This window comes from Cebus imitator, unplaced genomic scaffold (genome assembly GCF_001604975.1).
Source record: "Cebus imitator isolate Cc_AM_T3 unplaced genomic scaffold, Cebus_imitator-1.0 Scaffold434, whole genome shotgun sequence".
NCBI lineage: Eukaryota > Metazoa > Chordata > Mammalia > Primates > Cebidae > Cebus > Cebus imitator.
Genome location: NW_016107749.1, coordinates 1,143,285 through 1,162,040, shown reverse-complemented (window position 1 = coordinate 1,162,040; position 18,756 = coordinate 1,143,285). Strand labels below are relative to the sequence as shown.

Below are 18,756 nucleotides of genomic sequence, written 5' to 3'. Positions count from 1 at the left end.
GCATTTTCAAAGAATGACAGCACTGAAATACTCTGCATACTAAAACCACATGGACTGTAATTTAATCTTTACTTTCATTCTTATTGTCATTCTCAAAGGCTCTTCAATATATTTTAAAGCTGTGTTTCTCCAAGAGTGGTCAAGGAAAACCCTCAGCTCTCAGCCTTCTCATCTGATAGAGGTGTTTGTTCAAAAACTACCATTTTCTGAGCTCCCATCCCACTGAGTCTACTTGGCCCACAGTTTTAGGGTAGTGAAAGTCAAAATATGAATGTCGATTATCACTGCACTTAAGAGAGACAGACATTCTGCTTAAATGAGAGTTTTCTGGCCGGGCGCGGTGGCTCAAGCCTGTAATCCCAGCACTTTGGGAGGCCGAGGAGGGTGGATCACGATGTCAAGAGATCGAGACCATCCTGGTCAACATGGTGAAACCCCGTCTCTACTAAAACTACAAAAAATTAGCTGGGCATGGTGGCACGTGCCTGTAATCCCAGCTACTCAGGAGGCTGAGGCAGGAGAATTGCCTGAACCCGGGAGGCGGAGGTTGCGGTGAGCCGAGATCGCGCCATTGCACTCCAGCCTGGGTAACAAGAGCGAAACACCGTCTCAAAAAAAAAAAAAAAAAAAAAAAAAAAAAAAAAAAAAAAAAAAAAAAAAAAAAAAAAAAAAAAAAAAAAAAAAAAAAAAAAAAAGGAGAGTTTTCTGTATCATAGAGTAGTTTCATCTCAAAGTCTTTGCTAAATCATCACCCTTCCCTTGAAAATGTTGTTGATTTAAAATCTCATCTCGGTCTGGGTGAGGTGGCTCATGCCTGTGATCTCGGCACTTTTGGGGGCTGAGGTGGGCAGATCACCTGAGGTCAGGAGTTCGAGACCAGCCTGAACACAGCGAAACCCCATCTCTACTAAAAATACAAAAAATTAGTCAGGCATGGTGGTGGGCGCCTGTAATCTCAGCTACTGGGGAGGCTGAGACCGGAAAATCGCTTGAATCCAGGAGGCAGAGGTTGCAGTGAGCCAAAATCACATCACTGCACTCCAGCCTGAGCCATAGAGCAAGACTGTGTCTCAAAAATAAAAATAAATAAATAAATAAAATTACATCTCACCTTCTACCCCATGGCGCCCACCCTCCCTATTCCCTTCCTCCTCTGTGACACTTACAACATCTAACTGAACACACCATTTATTTATCTATTGTTCATTCATTCATTCATTTATTCATGTACTTATATGACTCCCATCTCTAGAATGCAAGCTTTACAAAGGCAGCTGCTGGGACTACAGCACCCAGGACAGTGTCTAGTACGTAGAAGACATTCGGTACACACGTGTGCCAAGTTGCATAATATCATCTGCCCACTGTCTTTCTCAAGAGGATTTTTTTAAAACTATAAAGCAAATTCTTCTTTTATTCTCGGAGTGATGTTCTGTGTGTGTAGTACCAGAGAAAATGAGCTGGAACCACATCCTCTAATCTCTTAATTCTGAAGTCTGGGCCAGTTGCTCTAAAGATAATTTTTCCTTAATACCACTGAGATCCTTAATTTACTATGAGGATCATGCATTTACAACTGCATTGGCCTGTGAGGGCTACCTCTAGAAGGACTTGTTTCCCCTACTGTGAACAAAGTGGACTGAAGCTGCGCTACTGAGATAAACCTGCAGTGAAAGAGGACTTCTCTAAGTCTAACCTATGTTACTGTGATACGCACAAGCTACTGACTAAAAGAAACAAACGCTTCCTCCTCGAGATCCTGAATGAAGATGCTAATACATGGATCCTATCTCAAGCTACTTCTTACACAGCCTTGCCTGGCTCTGAACAGATGCCCTTACCCATTCCCCCCTCTTTTTTTTTTTTTAATCCAAAATGTGTTTATTGAGATGGTTTCCCACTCATGTTGATTCAGAGTACTTTTAGTGCTGCTTCCTCCTGAAGGAACAGTCATCTGTAAGCCTTGCTTTTCCTCCCGCAGGCTGGCAGAGGACAGTGGAGCAGCTAACACACAAAACTACCATTCGTTCGTGGCTAAAGACCCTGGTGATTTTATAGCATCTTGGGCATTTCATATCCATGTAGGAATTAGGGCTCTGCATCAGGCGTTTCTTCTTGTGTTTCCTCTTACCCTCTTCTGGAGAGGGTTGGAGATCCTTTGCGAGAGGCGTGTTCTCGTGGGTAGGTGGTCACCGCAGGAAAGGATCCATTTCCTATCCTTCAGGTTCATCTGTCCAGCAGCACCAGCACACAAATCGATGCCCAGGAACACTGGGAGATCCCTACTCCCTGCACCTCTCCATTAACCTTTTTTAAGTTCAAACCTAAGAACAGTCAGCTTCCTAATACTGCAGAGGCCACCTCTTCACCCTCTTCTGTCTTTCCTATGACACACACTGGAACGCTTTTGTGTTGGAATGGTAAAAAATGCCTTGTGTGGGGTGCCCCCCAATCCCCAGTCCAGGAGATGCTGGGAAGCTGTGGGGCAGAGTAGGGACACAAACAGGAAAAAGCAAGTTTGTTCCTAGTGTTATGCTCACAGAGTGACAGGATATACCTGCTGAGCGTTCCCAGAAGGTCCCCAAGGAAACCATTACTGTAAGTCTCTCCTGTTCTTCTCTGCGTGGTGGCTGGGGTAAGGGGAGGGAAGGAAGGCTAACAAGAGGGGGATGGGCACCCTTCCAGGGGTCAGAGTTATGATGCCCAGAGCTGCTGCACACATGAATAAAAGGTGTTGAATTCAGGATGTATGTGAAGGTGAACAGCAAAGGGCTTGTCACCAAGGGCTGTCACTGGATTACACCGGATGGATTAAGGTAGGGATGGGGGAAGGAGTAGGAGGCGAGTTGGGAGGGAGGTGCTTGTGTGGCACCGAGACCCCCAGCAGGGATGGGGAGTGGGGGTGTTGGCCGCCTTAGCTTCCTGCTTTGACCCTTTCTTGGCTGGTTTCAGCCAGGAAAGTGGGGGGTCCTAAGGCTTGGATATGGAGAGGTGGAGGAAAGGAGCGTGGCCCCGCATCTCCCCTGGAGATCCAGAATAGACTTTCTCAGGGTTGTTCCCAGGCTGGAGGGAGGGAATTTTAGGGGTACGTGAGGTGACTCCCAGGAGCCTTGGGTGCAAGCACTGGGGGATCCCAGAGACCCAGAAGATGGGGGTAGGGAGAAGGTGTCTGCTTTCTTGGGGAGTAGCCTCAAAATAAGAGGACCGAGCGAAGTCATTCCAAACGCAGTGAGAAGGTAGTTTATGCTCTTCCAATCGGATGGGGTGGAGCTTAGACCTCTGCAAAAGAAGGGGGTCATGCGGAGGGGACGGTGCACAGATGAGGCGTCGGGCTCCTAAACGGGAAACGGGAGGCTCTAAGAGGCACTGCCTTGTCCTCCAGCCTCGGTGTAGTGGGGGTGGTGAGCGTCTGGAACTGGGTTTCCCGAATCCGGACAGAAGTCTAAATGGAGCTCACAAAAACCAGCCAGGGAGGGAGAGAACCAGGGGAGACTCCTCACACAGGGGTTAGGGGTGGCGGCAAACTGGGAACCCAGGCTTGGGGCGAGGGATTTTCTCAATAGACCACAGGGTCCACTACTGTGGACCGAAGGGATTTGGGGGAGCTAAAGGGGACTCTCACTTTGGCCAGCAAGGGCTGAGGACGGATTGGGGAAGCGGATACGGTTTCTACTGGGGTGGTGCTGATGGAGGTTCCCCACTCGGGACGCGAGCCACTGAGAGGGTCCCCCAAACTGGATATGGGATACAGGGAACGGAGCGAGGGCTCTAAATTAGAGCCCTGGGTCGGGGGGACTCTAAATTAGGTTGGGAGGAAACTGGGGGCTCTGAGGGCAGCTTCTCGCTCCGACTGGGGAAATGGAGCGTGTGAGGGCTGGGGGGTACTGGGGCCGTCTCCCGCCCTACCCAAGGAGATTGGGGTTCTCTTCAATTCTGGACAACAGGGACCTGAGAGGGAAGACCGGGGGTGTTCCCGATCCGGAACCGAGCTACCTTGGAGGCACCGGGAAGCGCTTCATTCCGGGAGGGCGTTCCCGCTGCCAGGCCCCCGCGCCTGGGTGGGTGGGGGGTGCGGCCGCGCCCTGGTCCCGGCCCGCACCAGGATCCAGGGTCTGGCTCGGCCCCGGGGACCCGGGAGCCTCGCGGGAGGGGGGTCCCGGCGCCGCCGCCTCCGCGGGCGCCCGGGCGCGCGGGCAAGCGCTGGGCTTTATGCGCGCAGGGCGGCGGGGGGAGGAGCCGGCAGGTCGGCCCCCGGCGGGCCCTCCCCTCGGCCGTCCCCGCCCGCCCGCCCGAGCGGGGTCGGGGGAGGGGGCAGCATGGCCTGTCCGTCCGGCCCCCTTCGCCGCGCTCCTCATCTGCCCCGCGCCGAGAGCCGCCGCCGCCGCCGCCGCCGCCGCTCCGCTGCCCGCGCCGCCCGCGGCTCCCGATGGAGACTGACGCGCCCCAGCCTGGCCTCGCCTCCCCGGACTCGCCGCACGACCCCTGGTATGGCCCGGTCCGGCCTGCCTGGCCCGCGCCCGCCCCGGCCCCGCCAACATGGCCGATCCGGGTCGGGCCGGGCCTCCCCGGGGCCCGGGCCCGCGCCCCCTGCGCCCTGGCGCCCGGCGCTCACGCGGGCCCTTTGTGTCTCTCCTCCTCCCGCAGCAAGATGTTCATCGGGGGACTCAGTTGGCAGACTACGCAGGGTGAGCGAGCCCGGGAGCGCCCGCCGGCCCGGCAGGGTACCCCGGACCCCCCGGCGCCCCGGACCCGGACACCCCAGCCTGGCCCTGCGCCCTGCTGACCCCGGGCGCCCTCGCGCCCTCTTTCGCGCCCCGCCCGGGGACCCCGACAGCGCAGGGCGATCCGCGAGCGCACCCGGCCTGGCGGGTGGAGGGGAACAGATGAGGGGTTCAGGGGATATCGGGGGGTGGGCTGGGCCCCCGGGACCCGCCGGTGGCAGCGCCAACTCTGCTCGCACCTGCGGCTCAAACTTTTGTGAGGCTGCTCCCGGAGCGGCGGGAACCCGGCCGGAGCCGTCCCCCCTCCAGCCCAGCTCGGCCCTCGGCTTCCCCGGGCCCCGGTGGGCGCCAGGAGGCTCCGCGAGAACCGGGCGAGGGCGGTGGGGGGGCGGCGGCAGTGGAGAGCGCGCGGGCAGCTTGGCGCGGGGGCGGCCGGGCCGCTCCAGGGTCACCGGGGGCAAAGGACGGGGGAGGGGGGAAGGGCGCGGGGCCCGGGCTGGTCCGAAGGCGGGTGTGTGGTTACAGAAGGGCTGCGCGAATACTTCGGCCAGTTCGGGGAGGTGAAGGAGTGTCTGGTGATGCGGGACCCCCTGACCAAGAGATCCAGGTGAGCCCCTCACCCCCTCCTCCTGCTCCCGGCTCGCCCCCCTCCACCCGCCACTCACTGCCTTGTAACCATCTGCCTCTCCCTCACTACGGCGCGCAGGGGTTTCGGCTTCGTCACTTTCATGGACCAGGCGGGGGTGGATAAAGTGCTGGCGCAATCGCGGCACGAGCTCGACTCCAAAACAGTGAGTGGCCCTCAGGGCTTCAGGGGTCCTTTGGGAGAGGGAGGCTGCCGGAGGAGAGGGTCAGGACTCTCCCCAGGGGACAGCTGGATGGGGTCCATGAAGAAGGAGGGAGTTCTTCTGAGTAAGAGGGCTGCCATGCTCTGAAACTTTGTCACTAGAGTTGGGGGGGAAGAGGGAGGAGAGAAATCCCGGCCTGAGATGAGATGCTACATCCCAAATCCCCTAGTCCTGGTGAGGGGAGAGGCAGCCGCCACCCTCTCCCTAGAAGTACTAATCATGATGCCCCAGAGCAGAGCTTGGGGTGGGGCTAGGTCCCTCCCCCAACCCAAATTGGGTGAGTCAGGGTAGCAGTGACCCACCCGGTGGCCTCTGTGAACTCTAACTAGTATTTGGCTCTGCGACACCCCCTCTTCATCCAGACCAATGGCAAAGCATCCCTGAAGCCCCCTCCCTCCCTCCTTCCCTCCTCCCCCGACTTTTGGTCCTTGCTTTGTGTGCAAGACAGGGACCTGCTTTGCCCACGGAGGGGATTTATGAGAAGGGCTCTGGCTTGCCTGGAAACAGCCCTTTGGAAGACTAGATCTTAGGAGAAGCTGCTTGGTTGGCATTCAAACTCCTGGAACATTTTGCTGTTGTCCCACAGCTCCTTCTTGTCTTAGATCCTGCAGGGGGCGCTGGCTTCAGGGGAGATGGGAAAGGAGAAAAGTCAGAGGAGGGGGTTACCCCCATGTGATGGGGGTGTCTGTCTGCCGGGGGCAGGGACAGTGTGGATCTCTTCTCTCCTCACTTCCCGGCTGTCCCCCAGCCCTGGGCCTCTCTGCTTGGGTCAGTCCCTGGCTCCTGTTTACCTGCAACAATAGCTGCTTGTGCCCAAGAATTTGTCAAATTACCGCCTGTCCCCAGCTCCTGTTATCTCTGCCCAGTGGCTCCCACTCCCGCTCGCAGTAATGAGCAAATGAGGCCAGGCCTCAACTTTGCCGGCTCTGAAAGGATCTTCTTGGCGCAGCCTGAGTGACCCAAGCCTGGAAATGGAGAGACAGTGGCCTATTGTTTTTGGTGATTATCTGCCATCAAGCTGCCTGTTCTCCTACCATCCCCTGTCCTCAGAATGCACTGATGGCTTCTGCAGTGCTCAGGAAGCTGAGATTTAGGGGCTGGGGGATGGAGGAGTGGAAGATTGATACAGGAGAAGAGAATGAGGGAAGAAGGAGGTCGAGATGAGTATCCTTAGGAGATGGGGCCGAGGAGGGCCAGGGCTTTGTCTGTGTTTGGCGTCCTCCGGCCTGGGAAAGGGGGTGGGAGGGACGTTTACTGTGGAGAGTCTATTTTGAGTTCTGACTTTCACCTTTTATTTATTTGTTGGGTTTTATTTATGTTGCCAGCTGTGAGTCACAGTGGAGGTGGGGTGTGTCAGGGATTGGGTGTGCGTGGGTCTGTGGGAACGTGGCTTGGGACTGTCTCCCCATCGGGGTCTGTGCAGGGGGACTGTTTGTTGTGTGCTGGTGGCCGGGGCAGCTGCTTCTGGGAGAAACAGAAGGATAAACATGTCCGTAGAGGTATGGAGTTGAAACTTCAGACAGGAGAAACCGGCAGTTGTGATTTTCCCGGGAGCCCAGTGGGACTTGGCAGGAAAGGAGGCATTGCCTTAGCATGGATTTTGGAGGTTCCATCTCTGTGGACAGATTCCAGTGGGGGAGCCTATAAGAGGCTAGTTCCTGGTTCGTGCCATTCAGAGGGAAGCCAGAGCCAGTTGCCTAGAACGAGGCTGAGTTTTGAACAGAAGGAACTTTGGGAAAAGATAGATCTTCCCTGCGATTGGCTGGTGAACTTATGAATGACGTCCATCCATGTGGGTGGCAAAAAGCTCTGGTCTGACCTGGCCTGGTAGGCCCTGCATGGATCACAGTGTCTCATGCCCTGTCTTTTGCTGTTTGTCATACAGCTATAGTACCCAGGAGTACACCCAGATGCATCCTGATTTTTCCCTCTGGTTGTTCTGCCAAGGGCAAAGGTGACCTGCTGGTAATAGCACCTTTGTTTGTGCAATGAAGGGCAGTTCACAAAGGGCCGCTTTCACTGCGTTATCTCATCTGATTCCCCGAAGCTGCCCCTGGGAAAAGCGGGTGTGATTGTCCCCACTTTGCAGATGAAGGAACTGAGGCTCAGAGGGTTCGAGTGCATTACCAAGATCACAGTCTTGGCAAGAGGCCCAGAGTTTCTAAGTTCAAGTCCCGTGCCCTTTCATGTCACCGAAGACTGCACTCTGCCTTGCCCCAAGCCTAGCTGCATTATCAGGGAGCTGTTTGCTCACAGCATCAAGGAGAGCTGTTTGATGTTGATAGTACTGGGAAAACAGAACCGAGCCTTCTCCTGATGGTTATGAACTCTGTCTTGTGGCCTTTTGCAGACAAAGAGCATTTGCATTTGCATTTTCAGGGTTTCCAAAGCCTGAATTGCATACCTTACCTAGATAGGTAGTCTGCGTGAAGTCAGTTACGAAAGGAAGGCCCTCAATTTACCTGATACTTGAAGGAATAAGACTTGGCTTACCTTTTTTTGTTTTTGTTTTTGCTGTGAGCTAGACACCATGCCAAGTGCTTTGTATGCATTATCTCCAATAATCTGCTGATGACCCTTTGAGGTGGGTGTCATTATTTGCCCATCTTGCAGGTGAACTTGACCCTGACATTCAAAGAGGGGAAATAACTTATCCATGGTCTCACAACTGAGAAGCAGTTGGATTTGAACCCAACAGTGGGATGTTGGGGTCTAAATGCTTAACTGGCTGGGCGCAGTGGCTCACGCCTGTAATCCCAGCACTTTGGGAGGCTGAGGCGGGTGGATTACCTGAGGCCAGGAGTTTGAGACCAGTCTGGCCAACATGGCAAAACCCCATCCTACTAAAAATACAAAAATTAGGTGGCTGTAATGGTGTATGCCTACAATCCCAGCTACTCAGGAGGCTGAGGCAGGAGAATCACTTGAACCCGGGAGGTAGAGGTTACAGTGAGATGAGATCATGCCACTGCACTCCAGCCTGGGCAATAGAGCGAGACTCTGTCTGAAAAAAATGAAAATAAAATAAAATAAAATAAAATAGGTGCTTAGCCACTATTCTCTCCTCTTAGAGGCTTTTGGGGTTTCTGGCACTTTTGTGTCCTGGGAGGAGAGAGGTCCTGAGGGCTGAAGGCTGGCTGTGTGGTCACGATTCTGAAAAGTGCGATAACCAAGACCCCTCTTACCTCTCTCTTTTCTTGTAGATTGACCCCAAAGTGGCCTTCCCTCGGCGAGCACAGCCTAAGGTAGGTGTGTCTATGTCTGGGAGGAGTTCTCTTACTGCAGGCAATACTGGGTAGTGATTTTCCCAGTATTCCCTGCTCTGGAAGATGCTTCTGGAACCTCTACTTGGAGTGTTTGTGGAATGGGCTGGGCTGGGAAGAGGGGATTCTTGAGGTCCTTGCTCTGTGGCCTAAAGACACTCCACATGAGCTCTGGGGCAGACTGGAGAGGGGCTTGGGTGTGCTGGGAGAAAGGGGAGCTACTCCGAGGATTCATCGTCCTGTATTTGAAGCCTACAGTAGAGTTTAGAGCCTCAGTCTAATTCCACCATCATAGGCCACAGCCCTGAGGCCCAGACCTCTGGAAGTGAAATACAGGACAGACTTAGACCCCGAGGCCGAGCTACCGTCAGGCTAGGCAGCGACACTTTGGTCCTCCCAGTCACCCTTCGCAGAGGCAGAGGGGACCACGGACTCTGTCACCTGCTGTCTTTCAGTCTAGATGTCTCTGGATGCTTTCTCAACACTCTTACCCTGGTGCTCTGGCGAGTTCTCCAAGTGAGAGGGGCAAGGTGTGCCGAAGATGGATTTCTGAGCAGTTGAGCCATACAGCACTCAAAAAATTTTGGTGCAGGGCAGGGGCCTAAGAATCTATTCCACGCCACAGGGCAACTAGCCAGGTCTTCATTTTGAAGTGACTGAATATAGAGGGCAGGAGGAAAGACTGGTCACAAAACAGGGGGTCAGGACCCCTGAGTTTACTGACTTATCCTGGGTCCTGGGATGAGGGCCCTCTCCAGGAGAGCTCCGTCTCTCCCTCTGCCAGGTGGAACTAGAACTCTAGGATTCTGAGCCTGTGAGTTCCATCAAGGCCCCCAGCTCCTGCCAGGGCTGAAGGAGAGGAAGAATTTTGGGAGACAGGAAAGGGGCATCTCTGGAAGGGTCCAGTAGAGGGCCTGAAAGCAATTATGGAGCAGGTATTTGAAGGAAGCTGCACCAGGGAGCACATGGTCGGAATTGGGTTAATTCCATTAAGCAGTTTGGTGACAGAAGGTGCTTTAGTGTTAGGATGGGGCTGGGAATTGCCGCGGATTAGCCATGCGCTCCTGGGGTAATTAGGACCATGTGTTCTTCCTAAAACAGGGCTGGGGCCACGGGGCTGCCAGAGGTTGTGTTGGGAGGAGGTTGATGAGGAAAATGTCGGCTTTCAGCTCAGGGAGACTCTGTGATGGAGCATGGGGGTTCTCCCAGGAGGGCCAGTGGGGTCTTAGAGTTAGGCCGTGGGTCTGGGTCACCGGCCTGCCCCCTGCCCTGTGTTAGTCCTTAGGGAAGGCATTTTCTGGACTTAGTCCCTAGGGAGGGAGGCAGGAAGGAGGCACATTCGAGCCAGCCAGGGTGTGGGTGCACAGCTGCCCATGACAGGCCTAGAGGCGGGGGTCCAAGAGGGAGCCTGGGGGGGGGGACTTTCAAGAGGCTGGGGCCACAGAGAGCTTGTCAGCTGGCATCCTGGCAGGGGGGCTGGAGCCCCTGCTGGTGGCAGTAGGCCACAGGACTCAGATGCCCACTTTCTCATTCCCTCCCCTAACAGATGGTGACTCGAACGAAGAAGATCTTTGTGGGGGGGCTGTCGGTGAACACCACAGTGGAGGACGTGAAGCAATATTTTGAGCAATTTGGGAAGGTGGGTTTAAACTGGGGGTGCTCGCTGCTGGGGCTGTGAGTGCGCTGTAGAATGGGGCAGTCGAAAGCTGGACCCAGCCAGGTCATTCAATTCCTGCCAAAGATGAGAGCGGGGCTGGGTCCTGCTGTGTGTGGGGGGAGACGAGGCAATCCACCTTGCAGCCTCCTGGCTCATCTGTGAGCCTCAGACTCTGGACTTCCCTAGGGACAGGGAAGCCACACAGTAGCTGGCCCTGTTGTTGCCCTTCCACTGTATTTTTCTCTTGCTTATCTTCATTCTCCCAAGGGAGGCAGCGCTCCGGCAGCCAGTTCAGTCAAGTCACCCCGTGGCCCCCTGGGAGTCTGCGCCTGTCCAGGTCACGGGCTATTGAACCCTTCCCCACTCCTTCCTGGCGAGGATGATAAGGAGGCAATAAATATGACTCCCAAGTTCTCTCGGTACCCTATTTGCACAGGTGGGGAGCTTGGAGCAGGAGCTGGGGGGGCTGCTGGTCCCCTGGGTATTGTGGGGAGCTGATGAGAACACCCTGAATTCCTGATCAGGAATTGAGGGTGTTTTATTTGAAGATTTAATTTCTGGGCCTCTGAAGAGGTAGAAGTTGTGGCGACATCAGACAATAGGGTGTCCTCTGAAAGGGGAACAATGTGAACTTTGGGGTCCCATGCGGAGATGGCAGAGAGGGGCCTAGGTTTGAAGTCTTAGGAGGGAAAGAGGGTTGTTTTGCTTGGGGCAGGGGTGGCTGGTCTTTCTTTTCTTAGGTGAGACAGGAGAGAGACTGGGTCTCCACTTTCCCATCAAGACACTTCGAGTCACCCCAGGCAAGCCAAGGGGAACGTGGCCTGGGAAATGGGCCTGGGATTGTGTGTGTGGGGAGGTGTCCCTTGGCCGGCGGAGGCTGGTGGTGTGGGGGACCAGAGGCCTCGGCTGTGGTGCCTCGGTGGGCACCTGGGTCAGGGAGGAGGGCAGGTCGAGCGGGTCTGGGCCCCAGAGGGCAGGGCGCTCCTGGGAAGCAGCAGGCCCGGCTCGGCTGCGGCGGGGTGTCTTTGTGTCTGAGCGCCGAGCATTAGAGCTCGCACTAATCTGATCCAGCAGCTGTGATTGGAGGCCGCCTGCCCCCGGGGCCGGCGTTGCCATGGCAACCGGGCCCCAGGAGAAGCCGTCAGCGGCCGCGTCTTTTGTTCGGGCCTAAATCGGCGTTGGCATGTGAAACCGGCCCGGGGAGGCCAGGGGGAGCCGGAGAATAGGCTGCCAGGGAGCGAGGGGGACAGCCGGGAATGCCAAGGGCCCCGCGGCAGGGGGCCCCCCGCCCGGATCGAGGGGCCGCCGCCGAGGGGGGAACAATGGTCAGCCGCCATGGCTGCCACTCAGGCTTAGCGGCCGCCGAACTTGGCGGCTCGGCTCCCACTGGTCAGCGGGCCTCGGCTGCCTCCCCTCCCCCGTCCGATCCCCCCTGCCCTCGGGTTCCCATGGAGACCAAAGCCTATTAAGGACATTGGGCGGGGAGCCTCCCTTCCCTCATCTGGCCCCAGGAGGGGACACCGGTGGGGGTAACCTGGACCCCCAGCCATCTTCCTTGCCCCCTGCCCTGGCCTCAACCCCACCGCCCCACTGGGGGCCTCTCCAGCCAAGGCCCAGGTTGAAGGGTGTAGCGGGGCCGGGGATGGTGGCCTTCCTTGCAGGGTTGGGTGGAGGAAGGCAGGAAAGGTTGTGGATTTGGGCAGAGTCCATTTGTGGGTCAGGCAGGGACTGGGAGCTGTAGGATTCGGGAGCAGAGTGTGTCTGGTTCTTCCCTTCATTTCATTCATTCATTCAAAAAATGATTGAGCTCCACTCAAGGTGTTCAGTAGGATGGCAATCATTGCCCTAAATGACACAGACGCTGTCCTCATGCAACCTTCAAACCAGTAGCATCGGGCTGCTCTCTCTCCAGCTTTGCATCGCTCCCTGGTATAACTATGGGCAAGTCCCTCCCTTGTATAGATAACAATGATAGCTATTATTTATTAAGCACTTACTGTATCCCAGGTGCTGTGAGTTAAGAGTGTTACATGCACTGTCTCATTAAATCCTCCCATAGCCAGGCTCAGTGATGAGCACCTGTAGTCCCAGCTACCAAGAAGGCTGAGATGGGAGGATTGCTTGAGCCTAAGAGTTCAAGACCAGCCTGGGCAATGTAGTGAAAACCCATATCCAAAACAAAAAAAAGTGTCTTTCATTTAACTTCAGCCTGTGAGTGTGAGATAGACACTGTTATGCCTATTTCGCAGATAAAGAACCAAAGTGAGACAGACAGCAAGTCACCTGCCCAGGGTTACCCAAGCAGCAAATGCAGGATCCAGGATTCCAGCTCACGCCTGTCCTACCCAAAGCCTGTGTTTTGATCACAATCATTCTTTCTGGGTTTCTGATTTTCCATTGGTTAAGCAAGGGGTGGTGAAGATGTGCTGAGCCTGAAATGACTGTCCTGTTTGGATGGTGCAGTTGATTTGGGATTGGGACTCAGATTGGGTCCATAGGATGGGAGTGAGAGTGTCACTCTGCTGCCTGGGCCCCAGTGCAGGGAGTGCTTTGAGAAGAGCGATGTCATGAGATTCTCCAGGGACCTTGTTGCCTCCTGGCTCAGTGGGGTCCTGGTTCTCCCAGCGGGAGTGAAGGCCCACTGTAGCTTGATGCCCAAGGAGAGCTAAAGGATCACTGTAGTTCAGGGTCTTTAATGAGGCAGGGGAGGGCCTTTAGAAGGTGGATGATGGGGTCAGGCGCGTTGGCTCATGCCTGTAATCCCAGCAATTTGGGAGGCTGAGACAGTGGATCACTTGAGGCCAGGAGTTCAAGACCAGCCTGGCCAGCATGTAAAACCCCGTCTCTACTAAAATATAAAAATTAGCCAGGAGTGGTGGCATGCACCTGTAATCCCAGCTACTCAGGAGGCTGGGGCAGGAGAATCACTTAAACCTGGGAGGCGGAGGCTGCAGTGAGCCGAGATCGTGCCATTGCACTTCAGCCTGGGTGACAGAGTGAGACTCTGTCTCCCAAAAAAAGAAGGTGGATGATGGGCCTGGAAGTAGAGGGAAGGATCTGGTAACCCGTAGCTTGAGAGAAGCTTTTTTGTTGTTGTTGTTGTTATCTTTTGGCTGTCTGGCCATTTGGGAGAGGGTTAGGGCCTGGAGTAGAATTGGGTTGGGTATCAGAGGCAGCCCCTGATTTATACCAAGCGTGACTCAGACCTTAGCTAAGAAAGAGGGCAAGGAGGAGGTACCAGATGCAGGCAAAAGGAAGGTGCCCCAAGGCCTTTAGCGTCCCGTGTATCCAAGGGGTACCTGGAGGAAGTCACAAGAGTGGACTGGGGTCCAAGAGAAGATGGATGATGTAGACCCTCCCCCTTCCCCAGTCTCCTTCCCCTCCCCCAGTCATTGGGAGGCAAGCAACCCAGGCACTGAACTCTACTTGCTTTAATTACAGCCTCTAGCAAAAGGAAACCTCAATTAGAGGAAAAGATCTGTACCCGGAGAGGGGAGTCCAGTCTGGTTGCTGCCCTCCTGACCTTTTGCAAAAAGGGATGAGGCTTTTGCTTCCCCATCTCACCATTTTCCTCCCCCAACATGTTTCCTTCTCTAGCATCTTCTCTGTGCCTCCCCAGGTTGGTCAAGGTCTTGCTGTGTGACCTTGGGCAGGCAACTTCACCTTTCTGAGCCTATTCACTACACCATGGGGCTCTTACCATGCAAGGAATGTGGGGAGGATGCTGGAGCTTAATAAATGCAGGCTGGTCCAATGAGATTATGGTGATTGAAAAGGGGGCACTGTGGCATTCAGTGGGGTTGCAGAAGGAAAGTTGTCCCCTGCGCAGGGAGCAGGTTTAAGGTCAAGTCTGGAGTGGGCAGGAGGGCAGTGGGTTCCTCGGTCATGGCGGGTTCCCCTGGTGTCTGCTGGGTCCTCCATGGCAGACTGTGTTTCAGGTGGACGATGCCATGCTGATGTTTGACAAAACCACCAACCGGCACCGAGGTGAGTGTGGCCCCTCCCCCTTCCCAGGCTGGGCCCCGTGGTCAGCCAGGGGGCTGCAGGTCACAGCTGCCCTTTCATCTCGTCTCCTGACATCCTATCCCCCAGGATCTGCGTCCTCTCCTGGGTCTGGCCTTACAGAAGGCTTTTGTCCTGCCATTTCCTGTGCTAGAAACTTGCCGAATTGCAGACACCCGAGAGGAACAGAGTAGTACCCCCCGCCCCCTGCAACCCACTGAGACTCTCGCCCACACCCTAGTGCTGTCTGCCTCTGCTGGAGCTTACCTTGTCCCTGGTAACCAGAGCTTAGGCCAGGCTGCCCAGGGTCAGGCTGACTCCACAGCCCCAGGCAGACACCTCTTGCCCAGCCCTCAGCCCTCTTGCCTCTGAACCTGTGAGCGTCCGGGCCACACCATGTGCGCTGCCTGGCTTTTTTCTCCCGAGGGCCTTACCTTTTGAGAAACCCCTTTCCAGCCCCTGGGGCACCCCCAAGAGGAGACAGCGTTGTTTCTCCAGTTGTTTTGGGGGCTTTTAGTCCATTTTGGGAATGGGGTATGTGCTGTGTGTGTGTATATATATCTGTGCATAAGGGCGTGTCTGTGCCTAAATATCTGTGTATATTTGGTATGTCAGGGTAACTGCACATGTAGAGCACCCCAAGAGTCTGTGTGATATGCAGGTACCTAGGTGTGTGCATGTGTGTATATGTGTGTGTCTGTGTACATTTGTATGTTTGGACATGTACACCTTTGTGTAAGTTTAAATGAGTGTGCATGTGTGTTCTTTCTTCCCTTTTTGGAAAATACCCGAGGACAAGAAAAAGCATGTTGAGTGTATTCTCATCACAGCTCTACCACTTTCTAACTTGCTGTGTGACCTTGGGCAAATTACTTCACTTTTAACTTGGGGCTTGAAACCCTGTGTCAGTGGGTAGCTGAGAGGCTTCCGGGCTGTGAGCAGAGCCTTTGATTAACTCTCAGTCACCAGAGAGAGAGGAGCAGGGGTATTGGTATGACCCGGGGTTGGGTTTTGACCCTGCGCTCTGGTTCTGACCTTGCCTTTGTCCTTTGTCCAACTTCTAGGGTTCGGGTTTGTCACATTTGAGAGTGAGGACATCGTAGAGAAAGTGTGTGAAATTCATTTTCATGAAATCAACAACAAAATGGTGAGTTGGGACCGGGCGTGGTGGCTCACGCCTATAATCCCAGCACTTTTGGGAGGCTGAGGTGGGCGGATCACTTGAGGCCAGGAGTTCTAGACCAGCCTGGCCAACGTGGTGAAACCCCATCTCTACTAAAAATACAAACATTAGCTGGGTGTGGTGGTGTGTAATCCCAGCTACTTGTGAGGCTGAGGCAGGAGAATCACTTGAACCCAGGAGGCAAAGTTTGCAGTGAGCTGAGATCGTGCGACTGCATTCCAGCCTGGGCAACAGAGTGAGTGAGACTCTGTCTAAAAAAAAAACATGGTGAGTTGAGACTGGATGGAGCGAGATACAGGGAAGACTGGGGCTACTAGGAGCCTGCCAGTGAAGCGCCGAGTTTCTAAAGGCAGGCAGAAGGGCTCGGAGTAAGTGGAGGCAGAGCCAGTTCTCCTACCCTCTGAAAACCTAGATTGGGAAGCAGTGTCACATGGTAGTTAATCAGGCTGATGACTTCCCTTCTCTGAGCCTCAGTTTCCGCATCTGTCAAATGGGAGTGGAAAAGCTCCTCTATCATAGTATCGGTGTATGTGTTCATTGAACAATTGTATGCAAAGCCATTTATACAGACCCTAGCACATAGTGAGCGCTCCATGAGTGGTAACCATGAAATTGCTTTCAGATGGACGATGAAATTAATAAAGAGGAACAAGAAGGTTAATGACCCTAGCTCTGTAGGAAAGACTCACCGCCAGGTCTCATTGCAGGTGGAATGTAAGAAAGCTCAGCCAAAGGAGGTGATGTCGCCGACGGGCTCCGCCCGGGGAAGGTCTCGAGTCATGCCCTACGGAATGGACGCCTTCATGCTGGGCATCGGCATGCTGGGTATGCGCGAGCCTGCGCCTGCGGCTTCTTTCTGCCGGAACTGCTCCCAGGGCTAGCAGGGGCTGTGTGGGTGTTGCACCTCCTCTGTGGTCTGCCCTTCTCCAGTCTGAGTCATTGGGCAGGGTGGGGACTAGGGATCGGTCGGGTCTAGCAGTCCTACCCAAGGTGGGGTGATTTGGTTGGGGGGTGCTGCCCTCTGGTGGTGGCCAGAAAAAAGGTCCAATCATATTAATTGGTCCTGTCAATCTGACTAGGCTCTCCTCCATCCCTCCCTCCATCTGTCCATTCCTCCATCCATTCATTCATCCAGTACACAGTTATTGAGCAACTCTATATGCCAGACATTATGCCAGGAATTGCAACAATGACTTTCCTTGGGGCTTTACAATCTGGCAGGGAAAACAAGTAAGAAGATAAATAGATTTCAGATGCAGAAGTGTAGGGTGCCAAGGGAGTGTGGTCATAGGGAACTTGACCACGACTTGGAGTGGTCAAAGTGGGAAAGGAAGTTACATTTGAGTTGAGTTTGCGGGTAGAGTAGGAGCCAGTTATGGGGAGGCTGGAGAGAAGGGAAGGGGAAGTGTTCCAGGCAAAGGGAACAGCATTTGCAAAGGTCTTTGGAGGGGCAAAAGGAAGACTGCCTGGTCTTATTCATTCAAGTAACACTTATTGAGCAACTTCTGAGAAGCAGAACCTGCTCTCATGGGGCTTTCCTTCAAGTGAGAGACAGCAATAAATAGGCACTGCCACTACAGAGTGACTGGAGGCCGTGGGGGCCCCAAGGAGGCATCTAAACCCACCTGGAGGCTGGGGAGACTTCCTGGAGGAGCTGAAGGCTGCTACGAACCTTGAGAGCTGGGCAGGAGTCAGCTGTGCTTTGGATGTAAGACTGAGGGTGGTAAATCTGAGTTTGGCCCCCAGGAAGCTCAGAGGCTCCCTGTGGAGATGAGATGAGTACACACAGAACCAGAACAGTATAAGGGGGTCTTTATGCCAGGTATGGGGGAGGGGTGCACAGAGAGGTACTCTGGGAATTCAGAGGAGGGGGCACAGTGTGAGCTAGAGGGTCGGAAGTGGGGAGGCAAGCAGGCTCCAAATAGGGCACAGTCTTCCTTGAAGTTTTTCTTCTTTCTTTAACATGTTATTTGTGTTATTTGGAAGTAATTCCAAACTCACAGAGGAGTCAAAAAAATAAAATAGTACAAAGAACATCCGTTTGCCCTTTTATCAGATTCACCTGTTCTTAACATTTTGGCCCATTTTGCTTGATCAGTTTTACTCTATGTGTATATATGTGTGTGTATATGTGTTTGCAAATATGTAGGTACACATGTATACACACAAACACAAACACACACACTTGCGGTTTTTCCCTGAATCATTTGAGGGTTGGTTCCATGCCTCATGGCCCTTTACCCTTTGATGCTTCCTAGGATTAGGGGTATTCTTTCATGTAACCATAGTTTAGTTACCAGCTTCCTAAGTTTATAATTGATACAGTATTTTTATTTAATCTATTCTCTGTTTTCCAATTATATCAATCAATTGATGCAATAATGCTCTTTTTTGTTGTTGTTGTTGTTTTTTGTTTTTTTGGTAGAGACAGGGTCTCACTATGTTGCCCATGCTGGTCTCGAACTCCTGGCCTCAAGCAGTCCTCTTGCCTCAGCCTCCTAACATGTTGTGGTGGTAGGCATGAGCCACCAGGCCTGGCCAGACCCAGTAATGCTCTTTATAGAATATTTTTGTCCTTCAGAAGAAGATCCAGGCTAGAATCAGGTATTGTAGTTAGTTTACCTGTCTCTTTCACCTTGTTTTAAATAGAACATTGAGAAAGTTTTCTTCTAAGGTGATTCATGAGCTGGTTTCACCCCCTAATTAAAAGGTGGAAAAAGAAAGATAGAAATTCTCTAACAAATAGTGAGATTGGTGCTTAAGAGGCTTGTAGCCAGTCAGCTCTGAATTTCAACCTTAATTGCATCATTATTGCGATTTGATTTTTCTCTGAGAAGACAGAAAATCAGCTGCCGGAAGCAGTGGCTCACGCCTGTAATCCCAGCACTTTGGGAGGCTGAGGTGGGCGGATCACGAGGTCAGGGGTTCGAGACCAGCATGACCAACATGGTGAAACCCTGTCTCTACTTAAAAATACAAAAATTAGCCGGGCCTGGTGGTGTGCACCTGTAATCCCAGCTACTCAGGAGGCTGAGGCAGGAGAATCACTTGAACCTGGGAGCTGGAGGTTGCGGTGAGCTGA

At 53.8% G+C, this 18,756-nt stretch overlaps 1 protein-coding gene across 5 annotated transcripts in view; it reads left to right on the top strand.

Moving 5' to 3' along the window:
* The first annotated feature begins 4,354 nt into the window (after positions 1-4,354).
* Positions 4,355-18,756, top strand: part of MSI1 (musashi RNA binding protein 1) — a 26,229-nt gene continuing 11,827 nt past the window's right edge. For 3 of the 5 annotated variants that reach the window (XM_017510236.2, XM_017510234.2, XM_017510233.2), the window contains exons 1-9: positions 4,356-4,485; positions 4,645-4,685; positions 5,247-5,328; positions 5,428-5,512; positions 8,773-8,814; positions 10,379-10,471; positions 14,428-14,476; positions 15,556-15,638; positions 16,382-16,499. In XM_017510236.2, the coding sequence (XP_017365725.1) occupies positions 4,427-4,485; positions 4,645-4,685; positions 5,247-5,328; positions 5,428-5,512; positions 8,773-8,814; positions 10,379-10,471; positions 14,428-14,476; positions 15,556-15,638; positions 16,382-16,499 (652 nt within the window). In that variant the 5' untranslated portion in view covers positions 4,356-4,426. Of the gene's footprint in view, positions 4,486-4,644; positions 4,686-5,246; positions 5,329-5,427; positions 5,513-8,772; positions 8,815-10,378; positions 10,472-14,427; positions 14,477-15,555; positions 15,639-16,381; positions 16,500-18,756 lie in introns of all 5 variants that reach the window. The other 2 variants (XM_017510237.2, XM_017510235.2) reach the window with 1 other exon arrangement.